The 24,025-nt window shown below is 38.7% G+C and overlaps 1 protein-coding gene across 1 annotated transcript in view; it reads right to left on the bottom strand.

Annotated features, from left to right (window-relative positions):
• Window positions 1-1,077: 1,077 nt before the first annotated feature.
• Window positions 1,078-24,025, bottom strand: part of PHEX (phosphate regulating endopeptidase X-linked) — a 196,691-nt gene continuing 173,743 nt past the window's right edge. Inside the window, exons 18-23 of the mRNA XM_070462380.1 lie at window positions 21,390-21,457; window positions 19,041-19,171; window positions 12,194-12,259; window positions 11,055-11,159; window positions 6,984-7,060; window positions 1,078-4,348 (exon numbers count right to left, since the gene is read on the bottom strand). Coding sequence (XP_070318481.1) covers window positions 4,246-4,348; window positions 6,984-7,060; window positions 11,055-11,159; window positions 12,194-12,259; window positions 19,041-19,171; window positions 21,390-21,457 — 550 coding nt within the window. The 3' untranslated portion in view covers window positions 1,078-4,245. The remainder of the gene's footprint in view (window positions 4,349-6,983; window positions 7,061-11,054; window positions 11,160-12,193; window positions 12,260-19,040; window positions 19,172-21,389; window positions 21,458-24,025) is intronic.

Here is a 24,025-nt window from a genome sequence, read left to right as displayed (position 1 = left end):
TACCAGCTCTACAGTCTGTCTGATGTTTATCTCTTGTACATGGACACTGTGGTACGCCTACTATAAACCAGTAGTTTTCACATCTTTGAATACATCAGAAAGATGTTTAAAATAATCAACAGGGGACTCTACTTCCACTGCCAGTCTAATACCAAAATGCCCCCTGAGGGAAGTTAGTATTTCTGTGGTATGCTTCTGGATTTGTCTGGACTCAGGCAAGGCAAGCAGGCTTTCATTGACCTGCACCACTCACTCATTGTCCAAAGGTCATCAGGGGATGAAAATGGCAGGCACTTCCAGCTCTCTGGAAGTACATAGGGCACAGAGGCTCCAGTAGCATGAGGGCAGCCATCCTAGAGATTTACAGCCAATGCGAAAAAAAACACACAGAAGGTGAGATTAGGGTCCCAGTAAAAGGGCTGGGATCTGGGTAGAGAGAACTCTGATAGCATCCACTTGAGGAGAATTGAATAAATCTTTCTCTGTGCACCAAATCACAACCCAATGTCCCTGAATTTCATCACACTTGCCATGATACAGGATGAATGTAGCAATTTACATGTCTATTTACCATGTTAGACCAGACTGTTCACTGAAGATGAAACTGCAGATGATCTGCCTAAATACAGCTAGTTCGGTGACTTAAATCAAATGGCAGTCAGTTACTATGTACTGAATGAGTGACCATAATCTGACTTGATGGTTAAAGAAAGGTGACAGCAAAATAGAGATTCTTTGGTTTGACAGTAACTGTAATGTTCCTTGTCACTTTTGCAAGACCAGCCATACCATGGTTGATAATTTCCTCAGAAGCCTCTCTTTTCCTCATTAGGAATATAACTGCATAAGCAATAAACCATATCTGCTTATGTCCTGGAAGAAAATATAATGACCAACTCTCAAATCTCTCATTGTCTACAAAGTTACTACATTCAAATCTCACTTTCCTAAACCAAGAAACCTAGTCCACTACAGTGGTTTGTGTACTTTTTAGGCAAATATTGTCTAAAACAGAACTGAGTATGTTAATGGATGTAATCAATTTTAATATTATTTTTAAAAAGAAAGGAAACAGAATATCTTCAACTTTTTATTGTCCTTAAAATGATCATTCACATTGTTTCACAAGTAAGGGAAGAAAATACAAAGACCATTTAGATATGAAATGCATAATCCAAGAACACCTTTCTTCGAACCAGCGGGGAACTACCACTGGCAATGAGAATGTTGTTGCTTGAAATAATCATATATTCTTCCATAATTTAATATGCAACTGAGACATACTGTTAAAAATATCAAGGAAGAAATCTATCAAATGCTAAGTAATTATAGAAATACTGCTGGAACAAATGTATTCAGAAATGGGGTGACCTAAGGGATGAAGGTTAATGCAAAGGCAAGCAGCCCAAAAAACAAAGGCTCTAACTCTCCTGACTCTGGGGTACTTGAGAAGCATTCTCAAACCTCTCCACTGATCTGGTGCAAGCATAACCTATGTGGCAAGCTACAGTTCCTAGTTGCTTCTTAGTGATGCTCTAGGGCTAAATAAGATAAAATTTATGTGCTATGCTTTAAGCCCCATTGAGGAAAGGCACTGAATAAACTTAAGGATAATTTATGAATCCTAAACTTGCAGTAGTGGCGTCCAACTCCATCTCATAAAAGGAAAAAATGGAAATAGGAGGCCAGTGCTGTGTGGTTGGTAAAAAGCTCAACAAACTTTGGGCATTGATGATAAGCCAAACAAGACCATTTTATACAGATAAGAACCTTGACTAAACCAGCAGAATTTCACAAAAACCTAACGCCTTCCATTTCCCAGGCAATAGTTCACTGGCAGAATACCTGGTATATGAATCAGAGAAGTGTGCTATGGCAGTCATAGTCTGAGATCCAATATCTAATTTCCTTTTAATTTAGCATAATTATTTTTGTAAAATTTTATGGCTCTCCTCCAATGGATGTGCTTAGCAAGAACTGCCAAAATCCTGGATTCTCTGCAGAGTCATATTCCTAGGCCAGCTTCTCCTTTCCCCTCCCCCGACTTTCAGTCGCATTTTACCTTCTTCCTTACACCACTTAATCGGTGTCTGACTCTTTTCTATTAGTCTGTATTGAAGAGAAGGGACAATAAGAATGTACTCTGAAAATCTGAACAGCAACATGAATTTGGAAATTCAATCTAGAAAATTGTCCCAGTGAGTCGTGGTGATTTGGGCTACTCTGAGTCTATTTTAACAACGGCCATCCTATCGACAGCTTTCAGTATAACTGAGTTACATCAAGTAAAGTTGGTCAAGACAAGTAGCCATATCACTTAGAAACTGTGCAGGCCCCAACTGTTCACCAACCAGTTTTCCTAAACCAGTAAGTGACTGAACAAGTCCCATTTCCAAAGTCATAATTCTACACTTTTATCAAACACTTTCTCTGACCGGCAGGAATGTGTTTATTTGGAGTTTAAAAAGAGAAATCTAGAAGGAATATGCTGTTTATGTAAACCTTAAAAACTTCAGCTGATTTTAAATGTCCAGATATAGGAATGAAACAAGGAGAATCTTCGAAGTCTAAACCAAATCAGAATGATTCCTCTAGAGAAAAGACATGGAGGTTTCCAGCACCCTTAACTGCTTTTTTGAAAATGCAAACTAAGATGATATCAAGTCATGGTTAAAAGGAAAAGGTAGCTGCCCTTCAGGAGTTCATTGATTCAGAGAGGAGGAAGTCAAGGGGAAAATCACTCTCCACTGACTAATGCACTGAAACTGTTTTCCTCATGATGGTGCCCCTGCATTTTTCTCCCCTACGTTCCCATGGTTACAAAAGGACATGGTGCGCGCGCGCACACACACACACATTTTTTAGTGACAAATCCCAGGGATATAAAATGGCTTCCTATGGTTAGCCTGAATTTGTCATTATGCTTCTGAGATTTTCCTATTGACCAGCTTAACCTAGAACCACATGTACAAGGAATAATGGGAAGGGGGCATGGCTATTTTAAAAAGCAAAAATGCCAGGTAAGCACTTTAAGGCTGTTACAATTTTATCCTGCACACACACTCTCTAATAAGACATGGAATAGTTCCCTTGAAAGGACAGAGTTCTGAGGATCGAAAACATAGTAATGCTCTTTCTTATAAACTCTTTAGAAGAAGTCCTGAAGAGCAAACATTCTGTCTCTTTGGACTATGCAGGGAATGTTAAATTCAATCAATAGATTCTAACATGGCTTTAATCAAGACATTTTTCGAAGAGGATTTTTAAAAGAGGTAACTGAGCCTCAACGTGGGGTTTGTCTTTTTGCACTCAAGGGAAAGAAAGCCATACGCTCCTAACGGGGAATTAGAAAATCATTTTTTTTATGCCTATTCATTTCAGAAACAGGAGAATGCACATATATGAGGATAACAAGACAACCAGAAATTAGACTGAAGAGAAGCATCTAGCAGATGACATAATTGCCAAGGTTTGAACAGAATAGATGAAATTTTGGAGATTTTGTTTCCTACCGTGCCTGTGGTTGCATGACTAGGAGTTTTGACTTCTTCTGGGACTTACAGATATAGCCTTGTCTTACTATTTGATAAACTCAAGCCTTCACCAAGCAGTCTTTTTTTGCCAGCTTTGTTCATTCTGACTTGAACAGGGCAGTGGGCTACATCAGATACAAGCTATGAGGTGTGTTTTCATCCCAAGAGACTCCAAAAGTGAAGGCCAGAACTTCATCAAATACTGTCAAATGAGGATTCAACGTATTTCTGACTTAACCACCTTAGAGCTAATCGATGCTATGAAAGGATAGTGCAGGAAATCTAACAGCACAGGAAGATCTCCCACGAAGCCTCACACATGTCCACACCACTGAGGGTTGCTAGTGTAATAGGCTGATTTTTTTTTTCTGGATATATTCTACCTAGGGCCCCTGCAAAGCTGTAGATTAAAATGGTACATACCACTTAGCTGCAACTTATACACTAAAATGGACAATAGCAACAATTCAGCAAACAACATTTTAACAAAAGCAGCCTGGGGACTTAATTGGCTTTCTAAAGAAACATATGTGATTTGATTTTTTTGTATTCCATTTTTTAAGTCTTACAACTTTGAATAATGTTTAGATCTAAGCAATACCCAAATACCGAAGATGCATCAAAATAAACATCTTCAGGGGAACACAGGCCTAAAGCAGTAGGTGATGAGCACCGCGCAGCTCCCTCAGGAGGGTAGGAACCAACAGTCCTACTACCAGAGTCGGCAGGATTCTGCACCTCTGTTCATTGTGGAATTGGATGGACAGTTAAAAGCCTTCTGGAATTCTTCAAAGTTGCTAACTGCACCATTGACCCTGAAAAAGATATGTCATTTCATGTCATTTAATTCTTACAAATCAACAGGTTCTGAATAAAACTCTAGCAACCTATGGCTTGATAAAATAGTCCATTCATTTAGTCTATTTACAAGGAGATAACTGAAGTCCAAAATGGTTAAGTAGATTTCCAAGAAAATTAACAGAGCTGAGACTGGAACCAGACAAATGCTATTAATCTTCCAAATATCTTTAAATTCCTATAAACTGTAGGGTTTACAATTTCTATAAATTGTATATATGGTGGTACATTGCTATAAATTTACAAATTCCTACAAACTATACAATTTACCAACACTTAGCTTTTCTATTTTTTAATTTAACTTTTTATGAAACATATAACTGACGTAGCATATACACATTTAAAATGTAAACTTCATTGAGTTCACATGTATACACCCATGTGATTACCACCCAGATAAAGACATGGGATATTTTCAGCACCTAGAAGGCTCCCATGTATGCCCTAACAGTAGTACCTCCACGCATAACTACTAGTCTGACCTCTGTGGCCATAGATCAGTTCTACTGGTTTTTTAACTTCACATCAGTGGACGATACTGCATGCACTCTTTTGTCTCTGAAAGAAATTTCACTCAGTATTATGTCTGTAAGATTCATTCATGTTGTTGCTATCTCTAAATTATCTTTAAAGAACTCGTTCAATCCACAGAAACACTTTCTATAAATTCCTATTACGCTTGCAGGCTCATATTTACCTATAATTTGTTTCATGCAACAGTAAACTAATGAACGGTGTCTAGTTGCTACTGATGAGTAATGTTTTACTGGAGTTAGCTCCAAAATCTGGTGTTCTTGCAAGTTCCCTGTCTGATCGCAGTAAAGACTACAGATTCCTACTCAGCACTTTGATTGTACCTGCCTTTTGAAAGTGGTATTTCCACTGTGTGAATTCTGCTACACTCAAAATCTACAGTTAGTGCAGACATCACTAACAATCTAGCAAAAAACCACCCCCGTCATCTATTTCTTATTCAACTGTATGTTCAAAAAGCTGACTAGAGACAGCATTCTTGGTCAGTGACTCTTTCTTCCCTAATGATTTTGTTTCCTGTGGGCATTTGAATGAATATATCGGCTTGTAATCTGAAACCCCCATAACCTCTTGTGTGTCAGCTGGGATGAAAGAGTCGGGGTATGACTGAGCAATTGAGTGCACATGCACATGCACGCACACACACACACACACACACACACACAGGGGGGGATGCAGGTTTCACACACAGTATGACTCACCCTGGGCAAGTGTTAAGGATCAAATTTAGCTGACAGGTAAGTGTACTCTGAAAATTATCAGTTAAAATCCAACATTATAGGCAACAAGTTAGTGAAAGGAACTTAGTTTCTAAGAACTTATCTGTTGAGTAATTAATCTACAGTGTGATTTCATCTGCATCATTTGTCAGTGGAAGCACAGTTTAGTCTATTAGAGACTGTCAGCATTCTTGACAGTTTAGTTCAGTGGGGGAGAATTTCTAACATAGTGATCAGATTTTTATGCTATGGGGTAATTTAGAGTCAATTTCTTAAGAATTTCTAAGGCAAGGTTTTGGGAATAACATTTCAACATATCGAACTTTTAGATGACTTTCCTACAATGTGCTAATGGATTCATGTAAATATTATATATAAAGATACCAAGAAATAATATGTTCTAAGCAAAGAACAAATAAATACAAATTACTGTGTTTCTTGGATTTACTATTATAACTCTGTCCCTTAGTACAGAAAATTTCCCTCAAACTATGCTAGAAACTTAATATGGGGTAGGTAATAGTAATCTTAATTTTATTTTTACTTAATATTTTATACATTCTGACAATTAAGATGGTAATTCATTTCCCTCCATATATAAGCAACTGTTTCAAAATAAGACTCAAACTAAAAGCTAAAACGTAAAACTTTTGCCTCTAGATGTGAATCACAATAGCTAAATGCCACCATATATCCTCCTTTGTGTTCAGAGCTATTCTGTAAGCGGGCACTCATTCATGTCTGTTGGCTGGCTGCATGAAAGAACAAGAGGCATTAAATAGGATATTCTACAACACAAACTAAACCAGAGCTCTAGGTGTCTTAAGGCACAGTACGTAAGAGCTCATTTGTATCTAAAAAAAGACTTTTTTGGTCAATATTTTTAAAAAGTAGGCAGTTGGGTAAATCAAACATGCCAGTTTATGGAGCACCCATGGTGCACTCATGGTACCCATGCATTGCTGCTTTTCAAAAACTGGAAGATAATAAGTGGGAATTAATACTAAAGATATAATTTGGATTCTAAATTACCTTTGGAGTCTTGTACAATCTCATAGATCTCTTGATAGTAGAGATGTGTAGAAAAGCCTACTACAAAAATTTAGGTGAGAGAATACTGGCTAAACCAGCTTCCTACTAATTAAAGAAAAGACGCTTAGTTTCTGCTTGGCCAGATTTGTTTTTTTTTTTTTTTTTTTGGTCTGTGAAATGACGTTATCACTGTTCACAATGCAGGCTGTTTTTCAGATCACCTATTTGTAGACCCCTGGGATGGCTGGGGAGGAGAGGAAGTGGAGATGCACAGTTAAAAACTCATGTCACCCATATGCCTATTTACCTAAACTGAGGGGGGCTGTGAGCACCAACTTGGATTTGTTCTCGAGCAGCTTCTGGTCTGTAGGAATTGCACCTCACCTAGAAGAAAAAACATCCCAATGATTATTACGCTTCCATTTCAATCACACATTGTTTACTGCCTTAACTGCTTCAAATGACATGAAGAGTAATTTGAGACTCAATGGATGACAAGCTATTTTAGTAGATCAGATAAACCTTCATCAGTAGTAACATCTATTATTCCAATCCTCAGAGTAGAAGGTTTTATCACTGTGAATACTTTCACTATCTGAGTAAATTAAGACAGGTTTCCAGACAAATGCTTTAAATGAAGAGAATAGCATATGTGTCCAGGAATCAACCAACGTATTCATTCAATTAACATAATGTTTGGAATAGCCATTATCAAATTTAACCATATTTCATTTGAATCAGTAAAATGAATCATTATTGAGTATGGTCATAAGCAGGAAGGATTTTGCACGCTGGATGCCTTGTTTGCTTCATCTTACTTCAGGCCTTGGATAGGAGGACATTGTTCCATCCCCTTTGAAGTTAGGCGTGGCTATATGGTCACTTGCTCTCACCAATGAAATATGAGCAGAAGTGACATATGTCACTTCCTTGGGGAAGCTTTACAAATCTGGCAGAACTTTTAAGAGTATTAAAAACAATTTAGGATGCTACATTAAGGGGCAGGGCACATTTCTTCCCTACTCCTTCCCTACTCCTGTAGTGACCATGGAAGCACCTACAAGATAAAGATTCCAAAACCCAGGTCCTGAGTAGTAACTACGAGCAGAGGCCCACTGCTGACCCATGTTACACATGGAATATGAACAAGAAGAAAACTTTTCCTTGCACTGTTTATTCATGTACCATAACCTACTTAATCCCGATTTGAAGTGTATCTTGAAATATGATATAGCTTGAAGTATGAATAGAACTAGGACACATGAATATGATGGGGGGAATTCCAAGTGGAGGAGAAAATGGAAACAAAGACATATCTGAGAGAAAAAAAAAAACAAGACATTCAGCTTGGCTGGACTGTGTGGTGCATAGTGGGCAGCAATGGGAGACCAGGGAAGGGCGAGGATGGGGCCAGATTTCTGATCTGGGCAAGTCCTGAGCAAGAGGCTAACATATTTAGGTTAACGTATTGCTAATCTTGTTTAACAATACTTAAACATTGTTAATGAGCATGAAGGTGATTAAAAATATATTTTCAAAAGATTTACCTGGCAGAGGCATAGGAGTAGGAGGAAATGAGAGATTAGTTCGAAGATTATTTATGGGCCCCAGGAAGGATCTCCATGAATATCTACTGAATGAGGAGCAATAAGAAAAAAGAAGGATAAGAATAAGGAAAAATTGACAGAAACTACAGGGACAGAGGCAGCAGCAAAGGTGATATGATGCTACTGCTTTTGGAGTAGATAAACCATCCATCAAAGTGGTTCTGAATTTGACTCTAAAGATGTTTCTGTAATGGGAGTCCTTAACTTCCTCAGAAGCTAGCTAAGGTGAAGTTGTTTCTCACAATCAATTCCACCTCACTTTTTCTAATGTTATTTCCTCTTGCATTATTATATAGTACTGTCTTTGCTTCATATATCATTTAAGAGATTTCTAAAAACACATTTTTGTTCTTATCATTATCCTAGTACCTTCTCAGGAGACAAAATAATTTTCCTCCTTATGAGCAGGCTTGTTTCAGTGTACAAAAGGTTGAAAATCTCATTCTGCCAGTAGGGAAAAGGTCCAAGAGAAATTTCTCATTAGTAATATAAAATCACTTGCCTTTTTTCTTCTTAATCTCTTTAAAGTAAGTCATATATAGTTTGGAATTTTATTTGGAGACATTTCAAAACTGACTGTAATGTTAATATCAGTTAGTTTACTTCATCTACTAAGATGGACCTTAAGTAAGTAAGTAAAAACTTAAATAAGAACTGACGGACCTTGTACTTTGTCCTCTAGAGCATGGGACAGCAAACCTTTTCTGTAAAGGGACAGATAATAAATATTTTAGGCTTTGCAGACCGTAAGTCTCTATTCTAAGTACTCAACTCTGGCACTGTAGCACAAAAACAGCCATAAACAAAATGTAAAGACCATGGCTGTTTTCCAATACAAAATATACAGCAGTCAACATATGGTCCATGGGTCCTAGTTTGCCAATCCCTGCTCCAGAAAGTTCTATCTATATTTGCATGCTTGTTTTGGATATCTGACCCAGTACTGAACAAAAAGAAAGCCTCCTTAATTGAACTGTGTTAATCTCGTCCTTTTCAAGCAATTCGTCTAAAAATGTCAAGTGTCTTCAATATACCCTTTGTTGGATGCTATGGAGATAAATAAGAGGTGTATGAAAATACACCAGCTATGAAGATAAAAATCTTCAACATTTTGATAACAAGGTAACTGCATAGTAAAGAAGATAAGTGCAAAGGAGTTGGAGATTTTTTTTAAATGAGAACTGGAATCCATAGGGAAGTTTGTGGAAGATGTGGAAGAGGTAAAACTTGACATAGATCCTAAATGGTAAAGATGGAATTGAATAACCTGAGGGGGAGAAGTACAAAGAGGGTCACTTTTCAGAAGGCAAATCTAAAGCAAAACCAGAGACAATGATGAGCATGACATTGTGGAGTGGAAGTGAGGGCACCTGCCCAGCTAAGGGTGAGTTTGGTGGAACTGTGAGGATTTATAACTGGTTGGGTAGAGTCGTATAAGACTGAGGAGAAAAAAAAAAAAAGACTGAGGAGAACATTAAAGGCACTGGTCTCAATGTGGTAGGCACCTGGGAGCCACTGCAGTTCTTTCAGCAGGTCAGCTATGAAATAAAAATGGTATTTCAGCCATAAGGCTGTTGGGATAATTCAAAGCAAAAGAGATGGAGGCTTAGTCTACAGATCACAAGACAGGGTAATAGGGAGAAAGAGGCTGAATCTGAAGAACAGTAAATGGGATGAAACATCAGCTTTTGAGACAAATGTCATATAAATGAGGATGGAGAGATCAAATAAGACCTAAGAGTCCAGGTTTTCTAACCAGGAAGACCCAAAGGCTGATGGTGAGGGTATGTTGATAGAAGTAGGAGAACTAGAAAGGAGAGTCACTTTGTTGTTGATTACACTTTTGCTGATGTCAGGTTGATAAATGATCATTTATTTAGCGCTGCCATGTCAACTTTAAGAGATAACAGACCCCAGACAGATGAGAATCCTTTAACCAGAGTCAACTGAAGAAGACATGGAAATTAGTGAGCTTCCTGAGGAGTGAATGAAAACACTTAGGAACAAAAGATTGTGTTGATGAAAACCTCTGCCTAGTTTTGAGCATACAGATACAGATTTGCCCACTGTGAGACCATGCGTCAGGAACTTCATCAACCCACCCCAGACTTGTTTGAAGATGAGGCCTACATATTTGTGACATAAACTAGGGCAATAACAAAGAACTGGCACTTGCATCATTAGCCAGATACTCAAACTCAGAATTGTGCCTTATTTAGGGCACATCTTCTTTCAGTTTCTGCTCAGAGAGCCCATTAAACTCGCAAAAGGGAGCTATGCCTCTCACCTTTGCTGCTGTTGTTTTCAGCTCTAGTACTCTCCACGTGTTCATTTGGCAGTTGGGAACATAGACTTGAGGGCCCCCCAGGTTGAGAGTGGTGGGATCAAGTCAGCAAATGAGGTGAAGGAGGAGAAATGCAGGAAAGGACAGAGCCAAGAAAGACTCTAGAGAATGAGTCACTAGAAATGGTTACAAATAGTGTCAAATACATTAAGAAGTCAGGCTATACTAAAGAAATATCCAGTGAGTCACCACAGGGCTGGTAACCCACTTGATAAAAAATACCAATAAGCCTCAATTCAATCAGTTAATTAATTATATCACATAGAACATGAAGAACATGAAATTTATCCAGACAATAAGCAGCAAGATACAATTTCAGCTAAAATCAAAAGTTATGTCATTAAATTTTTGTTCCAGACCTTTAACCCAGGAAGCAAGCCAAAGTTCCACATTGTATCTCTGAGGCCCCTTCCTCAGTCTTACTCACGTGAGCATAACTCAGGAAGAAAAGCTGGTTGTTGGTGAATTCAATGCCTGGTAGGAGAGGCTCCTCAACTCCCTGCCTCTTGTCGTTTATCCATTTCCTGTAAGCCTGGGGAGAGAAGTAGAGAAGATGACCCTCTGAAATAATGGCTTTCCTCTTTTCTCCTCCAGTACAGATATTAACTATATCCTCCCCCATATGCAAAATGTATCCTGTCAAGCTTTCCTTTAAGAAAACAAACACCTGGAAATGCAAGTCAATGGTGTGTTGCTTAACAGTGAGACAGGTTCATCTGCAAAAAGACCTTTCACTCAACAGATACCAAAGCACCTGGGCCAAAGTAGGCATGTGTTAAGTAACATCCTTTCCTCCCCCGCAAAAAGCTATTCTTTCTATTCCTACCAGGGAACAAACAAATCTAACACAATGGCAAGCCCTATGGAAATAAATCTTGGGACCAATCTATTAGCAAATTTTTTTATTTTGCCAGGTAAGCGAGAAAACTATAATCTTCGATCACCATCATTTTATAAACTAAAATATATTTTAACTAGAATTAGAGGAAGAATATAACCTCAGAATAACAGCTTGCTCTTGACACTGAATACATATAGCTTTATGAATATCTTTCTACATCATTCTTATGTGTTTTGCTTAACTGTGTACCAGGGGATAATGAAAACATTATTATGGACTCCTACCTGGCCCACTATATGTGAAACACTAGCCTCTGACTGTAATTTAGAAGCTTAGTATTTTCAGAGAAAACTGTAAGGAGGGTTGCATAGAGTATACTCAAAGAAAACACCTACAAACCTAGTCGCAAGAAGATTTCTGTAGCATGTTTTAAGACTGCACTAAAAGTATCCTCTGAAAAGTATCTTTTAACTACATGATTCTTAATAACAAACATTACTGTTAGGGTGACTTTATTCTCCAAAAAGAAAAAGGAAAGAAATGCAGCTCTACTCATATAACAGAATATAACAGTCAATGGGGAAATATAATTCAATTTACGGAAATTCACAGAATTTATAGAAATCTAACTCGTCAAGAAAATTTCTGTAGTGTAAACTGAGGTGCACCCAAATGGTATTTTATAGCTTAATTTGTAAAATCACAGCGAACATTGCAGTGCATACCCTAAAAGCTTGTCGCAGCCCTCCATTATCAGCAATATTTTCTCCCAGCGTCCTCTTCCCCTTCACCTAACAAAAAGAAAAAGAAAAAAATAAGAGTGTTTCACAGCCAACCATCATTCAGCAAGAGGCATAAATATGATAGCAAGAAAACAGTGCCATATATTAAGGAGAAAATTGCATTCAATACATCAGAGGTAGTCATAACATATTGTGAGATGGCAAACGAACCCCAGCAAGGTACTCCTGAATCTAATTTCTATTTTATTATGCTACACATTTCTTTCTCACCCATCTCTCTATTTTCACCAATTTAGCCAGCTCCAACAAAATGTTAACATATTCTGAGTGACTCTGGTTTAATGGGAAAAAATAGAAATGTCAACATACAGATTATTTTCTCTGATTAACTCACATAACTTGAATATTCTTTTTAGTGAGCTTCTATTTCCAAAAATCTACCATCCATACAGGAATAAGGTTTTAAGACCAACCACTACCATTTTACCTTCAGCAATTTTCATGAAAAATTAAGAAGAGGATAGTTCTCATGGGGAACAAAAATCCAATAGAAGAAGTGCAGACCACAAGGTCAAGGTTTGCAATATGTATGACAACCAGCCAAGCACAGTGAAGAAATTCTTCCAAACACTTGAAGATTATTTCTTAAACCCTTAAATAGGCTAGGACAAAAAGTATTCTAAACCAAGACGGCCACAAGTCAAAATCCAACCTCCTGCTTGTTTTTGTACAGGCTGCAGGGCAAGCCTGGGTTTTACTTTTTTCAGCGGTTTGCAAGAAAATAGAAAGAAGGATAATGTCTCGTGGCATGTGAAAATTATACGAAGTTCAAATTTCAGGGTCTATAGCTCAACTTCTACGGGAACACAGGCACATTCATTCAAGTACATATTGTCTGTAGTTGTTTGCTTCCTACGGTGGCAGAGCTGAGTAGTTGCAACAGAGACCTTGCAACTCACAAAACCAAAGTTATTTACTGTCTGGCCTTTGACAGAAAGAGCTTGCCAATCCCTGTATCAGAGACAAAATAATGCCCTATAATAATAAAGAGGTCTATGTTCTAATCCCTAGGACCTGTGAAAAGATGACTTTCTGCAGCAAAAGGCACATTTAAAATATGATTACATTAAGGATCTTGAGATGGAGACGTTAGTCTACATTATCCAGGAGAGTCCAGTGTAATTAATTACAAGGGTCTATATAAGTGGAGGAAAAGGAAGTTAAGAGAGGGAGTGTGTCAGAGTGATGCCATGTGATGAGACCTGACCAGTCATTGCTAGCTTTGAAGAAGAAAGGGAGCAGGAGCCAAAGAATGTGGACAGCCTCTAAAAGCTAGAAAAGGCAAGGAAAAAGATTCTCTCCTAAAGCAGCTAGAAAGGAAAGCAGCCCTGCAGACACCTTGACTTGAGCCCGCTGAGACCTGAATCAGAAACACAGAATTGCAAAATAATATATTTGTGCTGCTTCAAGTCACTAAGTTCGTGGTGATTTGTTATAGCAGCAATAGGAGACTAATACACATAGTTCCAAATTTTCAAGCTACCGATCCTACCAACTCCTTATTTTAAGATAGCCCAAACACCTGGGTTTCAGGCAATACCCATGAATAAAAACAAATCTTCGGAAAACACTCATCTCTGTAATCACCCAGGATCCTCCTAGCTTCAGTCCCCAAAAGTTGGCACTCCTGCTTTACCTAGCATCTTTCTTTTACTACAGTCCTATGAGGCAAGTGCTGCTATCAGCACCCTTGGCTTGACAAATGAGGACTCTAAGGCTGAGAGTGAGTGTCACAGGTGTCGCCTGGTGCTGCAACAGATACCCTGTCCCACCAGGACTGTGAACCCATCCCAGCAACTGCTGCAGGCTGAGGAAGATTAAGCTTAGCTTAGGGGAATCCACTCCCCTGGAGCTTGCTGGGAGATGATACCAGTTACCTCCCAGTGTGCAGTTAGAACAGTCCAGCCCCTCATCCCAGGCTGAACAATTTCTGTGATGCAACTCATGCTCCAGAATCCTCTAAGGGATGAGACTGAGGCTAAACTTCTGAAACCAGCATGTTTTCCTCGTCACCTTACAGGTTTCTCCTAAAACTACTTCTGTGGCTGACTCCTTTATCTGAGAATCCCCTTCTCAGGCTCTGTTCTAATGGACCTGACCTAAGAGGGAAGCAGTGAACTCACATTTCACAGAATTGGAACTCAACTAATCTCTGCCCAGAGCCTTTGCTCCATAATATGTTACCTTCTCAAGTCTTAACTCCTTTTGACTCTACTGCTTCTGTTTCTAACCACTCGAGCTCAAACTGAAACTCCTTCCTTGTTCCTCTAAGCTTTTCTTTTAGAAGTCTGAGGAGTAGTTTTACCCCTCAGGCTCCTCCCACTCTTGACCAACTCAGAGGACCGTATGGCTTCAATTTTGCCTCTCAGGACTCATCGACTGCTAAGGGCCTGTTTCTCTGATTTTTCTGTTTCCACTGGAGCTCCCCCCACCCCACCAGTCCACAGCAAAGAATAACTCAGGCACAGAGGACTCACCTCCACAGATGAAGCTAGAAAAATACAGCATGGCCCTTTATATCCACAAAGGAAGCCATCCCTTCCTCTCAGGGAATGAGACCGAAGCTGTTTTCTGACAATTGAATGGATTTATGCTGAGATGGGCATGCCCTTTCTAGCGTCCTTGTTGCAAAGGTACACATTTGTCAGAATTCAGTTTTGGTATCTGACACTTTGGCCAAAATGGATGTTGTAGAACAGTCCCCGCCCAATGCATCACCCAGGTTTCAAATGATGTAAACTAAGAGAATGATATGGGAAGAAGAATAGGGGTTTTGGAGTCATACCAATGTAAGCTCTAATGTAGATTCTACCATGGATTTTAATCTCTTTGAGCCTCAGTTTCCTCATATGTAAAATAGCCTAGTAATATGAACACCTCTCAAACCATTATGAGGATGAAATTTGTTCCAAGTGTAAAGTCTAATCTCCATGCCTGTATATAATAATCACCAGGAAATATGCTTTCCCTTCCTCCAAGAAAATTGCTCTTCTATTGTTTTTTTGGTTTTGTTGGGGTTTTTTTAGCCGCTATTGTTTGTTCTCCCCTGGGATGGTGTACCTACGAGCATGTCACAGAGTATTAGGAATATTGAGCATAATTCATTGAGTACTTATTGCATAGCAGGCATTGTGCCAGTGCTTTATCTCAGTTATTTAATTCTTATGACAAGCTAAGAAAGAGTTAAAAAAATAGTTACCCGTTTCACAGATGAAGTCTCTGAGACACCAGAATGTTTAATAACTTGCCTAAGTTCAAAAAAACTTACAATCTGCGATTGGTTGAACCAAAATATGGACCTGTGTCTGACTCTAGAATCCTTCCCCTATTCTTTTCATTTTTTTTAAGTTTAGAGAATACTTTGCTAGTTTTCTAGATGGATTTTCACAATGCGATAACCCCTGAATTGAAAACAGAAACACAGAAGTATCTGCTTTAGGTCTTCCCATGACATTTTTGTAGACATTTTAAAAATACATGGGCAGCGAAATGACTTTCCAGGGCACTGATGAAGGAGCTAGAGATATAGACTCAAGGATAGATAAGGAGTGGTCTCCCTTGTGCTGTACATAGATCAATAACCAGCAGAACCAACTCAGTGTTTATAAACATTCCCTTTAAAAGTGCATGGATTTTTTTACCTGAATTCTTCTGGAGCGGTGAAATATAGCTCAGTAGACTAGACTTAAGGCATAGTGAGGTTTCAGGTGCTTTCCCAGCCCCAGGAAATTATTGGGTAGAGGACATGCTTGACTGATGATGGGCCAAGAGACTCTAGGGAAACCACGTGTACATACATCCATCTGCCTCGGTTTTGTGGGGTCTCCTGCTTTTCTTAGGTGCTGTGCCCTTGACTAGACAAATTAGGAGCACACAGTTTTCACAGTGTTTTAGAGGAAGATCTTCATGCAGACCCATAACCTACCAACAATTCTTCATTATTCATCTCATTGTCAAATACCATGAGAGAAATCTGTGTCTTATAATTATGAAAGCAGGGACAGAAAATGCAACTGGAAAACTACAAGAAAAAAAAAATTATAGTGGGGGAAGGGAATGAAAGCTAACCTGATCAAACCAGCAAAATAAGAAAAGGAAAAAGAAGTAATAAACAACGTACATGAGATAAACTACACAGATAAAACTGTAAAATTGTATTTGAAAGCCTGAAACAAAAACCAAACAGATGGAAAGATATACCACATACTTGAACAACAGTACTATGACAGAAATGCCAATTACATACATTTAATGTGATTTAACTTAGAATCTTGGGCTTCCCAGGTAGTGCTAGTGGTAAAGAAGCCATATGCCAATGGAGGAGACACAAGAGACGTGGGTTTGATCCTTGGGTCAGGAAGATCCCCTGGGAGGAGGGCATGGCAACCCACTCCAGTATTTTTGTCTGGAGAATCCCATGGACAGAGGAGACTGGTGGGCTACAGTCCATAGGGTCACAAAGAGTCGGACACACAACTGAAGCAACTTAGCACACATGCACACAACTTAGAATCATAATGGGATTTTCTTGGGGAGTGGGTAAAAGGATCTTGGAATTTATACAGAGGTATATTTGCCTGAGAATGGCCAACCATATAAAAGAACAGTGAGGGAGAGCTTATATTGGCAGATACCAGAAAAATCCACACAGCCACAGTAAAAATGCACTGGTACAGAAATCAATAAGTAGATCAGTGGACTAGAATATATAAACCAGAAATTTATCTCAGTATATATGAGATTCTAATATTTCACGAATATTCAATTCAGTAAGAAAAAAAACATATTTTAATCAGTGATACTGGATCAATTTATCCTTTTGGAAGAAGATAAAAGTGAACTTTCATATTAAACTCCATAGCAAAATAAGTTTCACATGTGTGAATATTTAAATGCAAAATGACAAGACAATTAAAAAAAAATCCTTCCCAGAAAAGCTAGGAGAATCCATATATGATATAGAATGGAAATACATAAACTGTTTTTTAAAAGAGGTATCTTTTGACTCTATGGAAATATTTAAATTTTGTTTGTCAAAAAATACCATATACAAAGTACAATGGATGAGAAATATACTGAGGGGGAAATACTATAATATGAATGACAGATAAAATTTTAACATCTATAATATTTTTTAAAGTTCTCATAAATTGACAAGAAAATAATACATAAATGTTTTTCCACACGTCACTGGTACAAATATGAAATATTATAACATCTTAGGAACAGTAGGAAACTATCCTACAGGGCAAATATATATATATATATATATACACACACACATAATAAGAGCATATAGAGCAGCAGCATTTATTATGGAGGAATAATTGGAGGCACAGTACAACCCCTCAACAAGACATTAGTCAGCTGTGTTAAATGAGGGGTCCCCAACCTCTGGGATCTAATGCCTGATGATCTGAGGTGAAGCTGATATAATAATAATAGAAATAAAGTGCACAATAAATGTAACGCACTTGAATCATCCCAAAACCACGTCCCCCACCCCATCAATGGAAAAACTGTCTACCTTGAAATTGGTCCCTCATGCCACAAAGGTTGGGTACCACTGTGTTAAGAGTACATTCACACCATGGACTTTTAGGCAGCCATTGAAAACAATGAAGTAAAGGCAGGTGCGTGGTGTACACACATGTGTATGCGCATGTGTGTGTGTATCTCTACGTGAGCATGGGGAAAAAGTGTATCAGGGTTATTGAGATGGATTATAGGTGGGGAAGATAAAAGTGATGGGAGGGAAAGGGGAAGGAGGTAGAGGTGAAGACAAAAAAGGAAAAGAACAATATTTCACACAGAAAAAGCATGTATAAAATCACATTTGTGTCTTTATAAGAATGCATATAAGTATATATAAGAGAAAATCAACATTTTAAAAGTTATATTTTTTGCTCAAACTTCTTTATATAAGAACTCTTAACAAATTCAGAGTTATTAATTCAAATTGTGGCATGTCAACAAGAGTTTGCTGTATGGCTCAGGAAACTCAAACAGGGGCTCTGTATCAACCTAAGAGGGGTGGGATGGAGAGGGAAATGGGAGGGAGTTTCAAAAGGGAGGGGATATATGTATACCTATGGCTGATTCATGCTGAGGTTTGACAGAAAACAGCAAAATTCTGTAAAGCAATTATCCTTCAATAAAAAATAAACAAATTAAAAAATTTTTTTAAATTGTGACATGTGTGCTCAGTCGTGTCGTGTGAGACCCCATGGACTGTAGCCCACCAGGCTCCTCTGTGCATGGAATTCTCCAGGCAAGAATACTGGAGTGGGTTGCTATTCCCTCTTTAAATTGGTGATTTCTTTTTCAATGAATTAAAGCTAAGCAGTAGTTTGGAAAGAAATCTTTTTAATGACACAGAGTTTAGATTTTTGAGAATTTTATTGTTTATCTTTGCTACACAGTTTTCTATACTAATCTGAATCTAGGAGAACAGACTAATGTTTAGGCCTATAATTCTCAAACTTTAGCTTTTATCAGAATCAACAGAGGGCTTATGAAAAGACAAAACGCTTGACTACCAGGCCCCACCCTCCCACCCACCCCTACACCCTCACTCCCCAGCTCCAAGATTCTGAGTCAGTAGGTCTGAATTAAGACTAAAGAATTTGTATTCCTGACAAGTTCCCCAGGGAGTTTGACACTGTTGGCCTGGGAAATACATTTTGACTACCAATGGTTGAAAGCAAGCTAGTGTCTACGTGAGGACAAATGACTCACAACATATCCCCTTCACTGCAGTTGTACTCACATTTAAGCCAGCTTTCTTCCAATAATAGTTGCTATACTGGTTAATCATGCACTTTGTTTTTTCTTTAAACTTTTCTTCTGAATCCAGAGACCACCAAGGATCCAGGTTTCCATTTTTATCATATTTTCGACCTGACCAAAAGGAAAGTTAAAATTTATTTGCATTATTTATGGAAACAAATAAATTTCTTCATCTTCCCTTTCCTTTACTTCTACAAGCCGTGAAAACACAGTCTCAGCATCAGGGACCACTCCTGGAAGCACTTCCTGCTTTCTCTCCAGTGTCACAGGTTAATTAATGGTAAAAAGTGAGGAAAGGCGAAAAAGGTCTGAGGAAGTTCTTCTAAGCAACCAAGAATACTTCATGGTTTATCAACTTATGGCATGTACCATTCTTGACCAATCTCAGATTGTTTCTACCCGCTCTGACCCCAAATATTCTCTAAATTATGAAATGAAATGGCTGCCTTCAGAAAGCCCATGGAAGGAGTCAAAACACCGCTGCCTGTGAAATTCCAAATGATCCATAGGAACAGCCTCGGTGAGTCACTCACACCCTGCGACCACAGCCCCTGACTCAGCGCTAAAAGGATCGTGTTTCCTCCAAGTTGCCAGCAGCCAAGAGACATATAAAACCTCTCTTATGAATCATTCCACAGCCATCAGTGTAGATGGAAGGCCCATCTGTCCTGCTCTGACAAGGAAGGTTGCTCTAAAAAGAGAACTTGGAACAAGAATGGAAATCTCCAAAACACAATGGAAATAAAGATGAGTTATACATGCTTTTTTGCTACAGGTTCATTGTTCATTTTCCCTGTATCCCTCAAAAAAAAAAAAAAAACACCTCTAGGTGTATCTGGACTATCTCCTGTACTCAAGGTTGTTATTGGTTTAAATTTAATTACACAGAGAACTCTTCACTGAGCTTAGAAGAAAGTCCCCAAAGCAAAGGTGTTAAGGAAAATGACCCAGAGCTCTTCAGCAAGGCTGCAAGCCACTACTACCCCAATCCCCCCACCCCTGGAGAGCTCCGAGTCACTGTCCTTGACCCGCTAACCAAATGATCATTAAATAGTTACTGTGCAATGCACACTTCTAAGCATTGGTTACGGAATGAAATCCCATCTTTAGATTCTGTCCAAAAGGCTGCCAGAAGATTCTGAGGGAGAACTATACTGAAGTTTCCCAGGGGGGAAAAAAAAGCCTAGAACCAAGAGACCACTACTGGCTTTTGTTTCTTAGCTAAGACTCTCTTCTCAGATAACCCAAATACAGCTCAGGGGATTCAGGTGACTCCCAGGCAGCTACATTTCAACAGGGAGGGGTGGCAAGGGGAGCAAAAAACTCTGGGGATTAAGGAAAGCTGCTGGGAGTAAAGAATTATCCAGAAGGAGAAGAACCAAAAGGGTCTCTGGCCCTGGGGTAGACATCCAGGAAAGGATGTTGGAGATCTCACAGATATGGAAGAAAGAGGTCCCTCTAAACAGTGTTGCCTTGGGCTAGGCATTTCCTGAGTCTGCCCTGTATATCACTGTGTGCCAGGCTCCTCTGTCCATGGAATTCTCCCGGCAAGAATACTGGAGTGGGTTGCCATTTCCTTCTCCAGGGGATCTTCCCAACCCAGGGATCGAACCCACATCTCCTGCTTGGCAGGTGGATTCTTTAACACTGAGCCACCTGGGAAGCCCAAATGAGAAAGGAGTTCTGATTAAATATGATGACTTTCAAAGGGCAATCATTTCTTTAGTTTGTGCAATACTCTACTCTTTTAGCTTTTATGTCATCAAGATACATACCATACTCTATATTATGCATTATCAGGAAAACATAGCCTTTCTAAAAGGAATTCTGAATACATGACAGCATACAGGAAAACAGAGATTAAATATTGCATAAGCCTTGAAATAGTGTAAAGGAATCAGTTAGCCAAGTTTCAGAGTCCTAACTGCCTGAGTCCTAACTTGGCAGCATGTATACTCATCTTCAGAGCAGAGCTCACACCTCCAGGGAGAGCATCTCAAAATGGTGAATAAAGAAAGGAAGAGAAGCTATAAAGTCATTCCTATAACTACTGTGGCAGCTACAGCAATTCAGATCTAAATGCAAAACTAATTTCATTGAAATTACAAGGTCTGTTTTAATTCTAACCCATCTCCAACAGGAACAATTATTTATTTATTGCAAGCTAATACAACAAGACATGGGGGGAGTTTTCAATCAGCAATTATACTGCTTTGGATAATCTTCAGTCTAAGATGATGCCACTCTCCAAAGATAATAGCAACAATTAACATCCATATCATCAACATGACCATAAAAGCATCAGCTTATACATTGAATTGGTACTTACCATTATTATCAAATCCATGTGTAAATTCATGTCCAACAATTACTCCTATAGCACCATAACTCAGAGATCTATGGCATAAATATATAATTGAGTTAAAATTATAAGCATGAATGTCAGAGCATAATTCTTTATTTTTTTTCAATGAAAAGCCAAGACAATCTGTTTTCTACTAACCACATCCACAAAATTGTAATAAGAAAAAAAAGTAAACACATCCTTGTCATTGAAATAGACAAACTATAATTTCTAATGGTGTCACTATGGGCATATGTAAGCCTTAGTTTCTACCCAGTGAAATCAGGGATATGAAAGTGATGGTTTCTAAAGTCCCTTTCAGCCCTGAGGCTTCTGTGGGTATACATACCCACTCTAACTGCAGTTTATATTTATAAACACCCAAAGCAGTAGCAGGTTTTGAGAAGATCCTGTCAGTAAACATACTGTTTATTTTTCATCTGTTGAAAAATCACTATAGACTTAGAAGTTAAATTGTTTTCCAAATGTAGACATAAAACAGGAATAGAGGAGAGATTAAAAGGGATCACCCTGCTTTCAAAGGTAGTCACATTCCTCTGCTTCTGTGACAGACAAATTCACAGGCAGACAGCAAAGACTATGAAGCCTGAACCAGATTTGGAAAAGGTGTTAGAGTATTTCTGTTCACCTACAAAGGCGACTGCTGACAGTTCCACACACCCTGAATGTGTGTGCCCTGCCTCCCACCAAGAGGTGATCTATTTCCTTCCCCTTGAAACTGGACGGGCCTCGGGACTTGCTGTGGCCACCAGAATGCAGTGCAAGGGGCCAGGTGTAAGGGCTGAGGCCTTACAGCTTCCATTTTTGTGCCTTCTTGGAAGTCAGTTGCAATGTAAAGAAGTTGGAGTAATGAGCTGGAGATGCCAAGTGAAGCAAGTGAGAGTTGCCAAACATTGAGAGACATCTAAAGGACGAGAGAAGCCCAGCCATTCGAGCCAGCCCAACCAAGCCACCAGACATGTGAGTGAAGTCATCTTAGATCCCATGGCCCCAATCGAGCTGCTCAGCCAATACTACATGGAGCAGAAATAAGCTGTCTTGACTCAAGTACTGCCCAAACTGCAGAATCATGAGCTAACAGTGGTGGCACTTTGTTACATAGCAATAGGTAACTGAAAGAGAACATATAAATGACATATCAGGAAATCAGTAAGGGGGTTTCCCTATGTCTATGTCTGGGATCTTCTCTTTCAACTAAAAGTTCCCTGAAGACAAAACCCTTATCTACTTGATTGCTGCTAAATTCTCTGGATCTAGGACACAGTAAATGAGTAACAATGATTTAACTAACTGATTAACTTGACCATTTCTTGCAAGTGACACATCAATATGTTACTTATTTTAGTCATTCAATGTGTGCATGAGGATTATAGACAACTTTAAATCCTTGTTATAAGGATTCTTCCTGAGATTTGTAATTATACAAAAATACTTCACAGTTGATTCCTGACATGCAACATCAAAATCACCCAGCACTAGATAGGACCTATAAGTGGAAGGAACAAGAAATTTGAAGCAACACGTTATTACAGGACATAATGATCCTTAACATGCTAATTGCTTGTCACAACTATACCCAAGGAAGTGCTGCAAGATTTAATTTTTCCCCGTGGTGGCAATTCCTTCCTTTGTTATTTCTTTCCTGCAAGGTAATTTGCATTTGAAAAAAATGCTTTCCTACTGTTTTTCCATCATTGCAAACCTTCATTAAAGAAGTAAGAGTAAAATGATGCATTTCAATCATAGAGCTATGAGAGCAGGGTGGGACAAACTTGTAATTCTATATAGAGCTAATTTTTGCAGCAGTAGTTTTCACTATGCAGCCTGTAACATTTCGTTTTTCCAGGACTCTTAGCTCCAAGAATAGTACTCAGTCCTCTACAAGCCTCAGTCAATGCTGTTGACTGGATGAATTTAAGGGATGAACCACGGGGGCTTATAGCAACTGCTCTGCAATAAATGTCCCTTAAGAGGGACTGCTCCAACGAGCTTCCTATTCACAAAGGGTAATAGAGAATTCAGAAAATGATTGAATCATTGTAAGTTTCAATTCTCAGTTACATAATCACAATCCTTTGGACAAGAGACAAAAGTAAAAGTAATTTTAGATGACTAAGCCTGACAATGATAATGTTTCATAACACTAAATTTGCATCTTTCATTTTATCAATGGACATTATTTAAATTAGCATGTCATAAAAATAAATAAATAAATTCGTATGCCTTTTAAAATGTGACTGACTGGCCAGAAACAAGAAGACTCCTGCAGAGAAAATCTAGCCTTCCAAAAATAAAATGGAAAAGATGACAATTTTTCCACCTACTCAGTTTCTCTTTTGTTCTTACCTCCCAATGGGTTTCACATATGCACAGGATTTGCTGTCAACAACAAAGCAATTGTGATCTCACTCTGTCATTAAGCAAAGGCTACTCTATGCCTGACGTGGAAATTCATAAAAATCTCAGAGTTACAAGCAGCTTTAAGGTCATCTAGTTCAATTCCTTAGCAGAGGCATAGGTCCCCTCTACAAAAACCTATTCAAACGGTCCTAAGAGTTCTCTTCTTAGGCATGTCCAATAACCAGGAGCTCATCCCCTTC

This window comes from Odocoileus virginianus, unplaced genomic scaffold, assembly GCF_023699985.2.
Source record: "Odocoileus virginianus isolate 20LAN1187 ecotype Illinois unplaced genomic scaffold, Ovbor_1.2 Unplaced_Scaffold_4, whole genome shotgun sequence".
Classification (NCBI taxonomy): Eukaryota; Metazoa; Chordata; class Mammalia; order Artiodactyla; family Cervidae; genus Odocoileus; species Odocoileus virginianus.
Note: the sequence above shows the minus strand (reverse complement) of the source record. Positions and strands in the feature narration are given on the sequence as shown.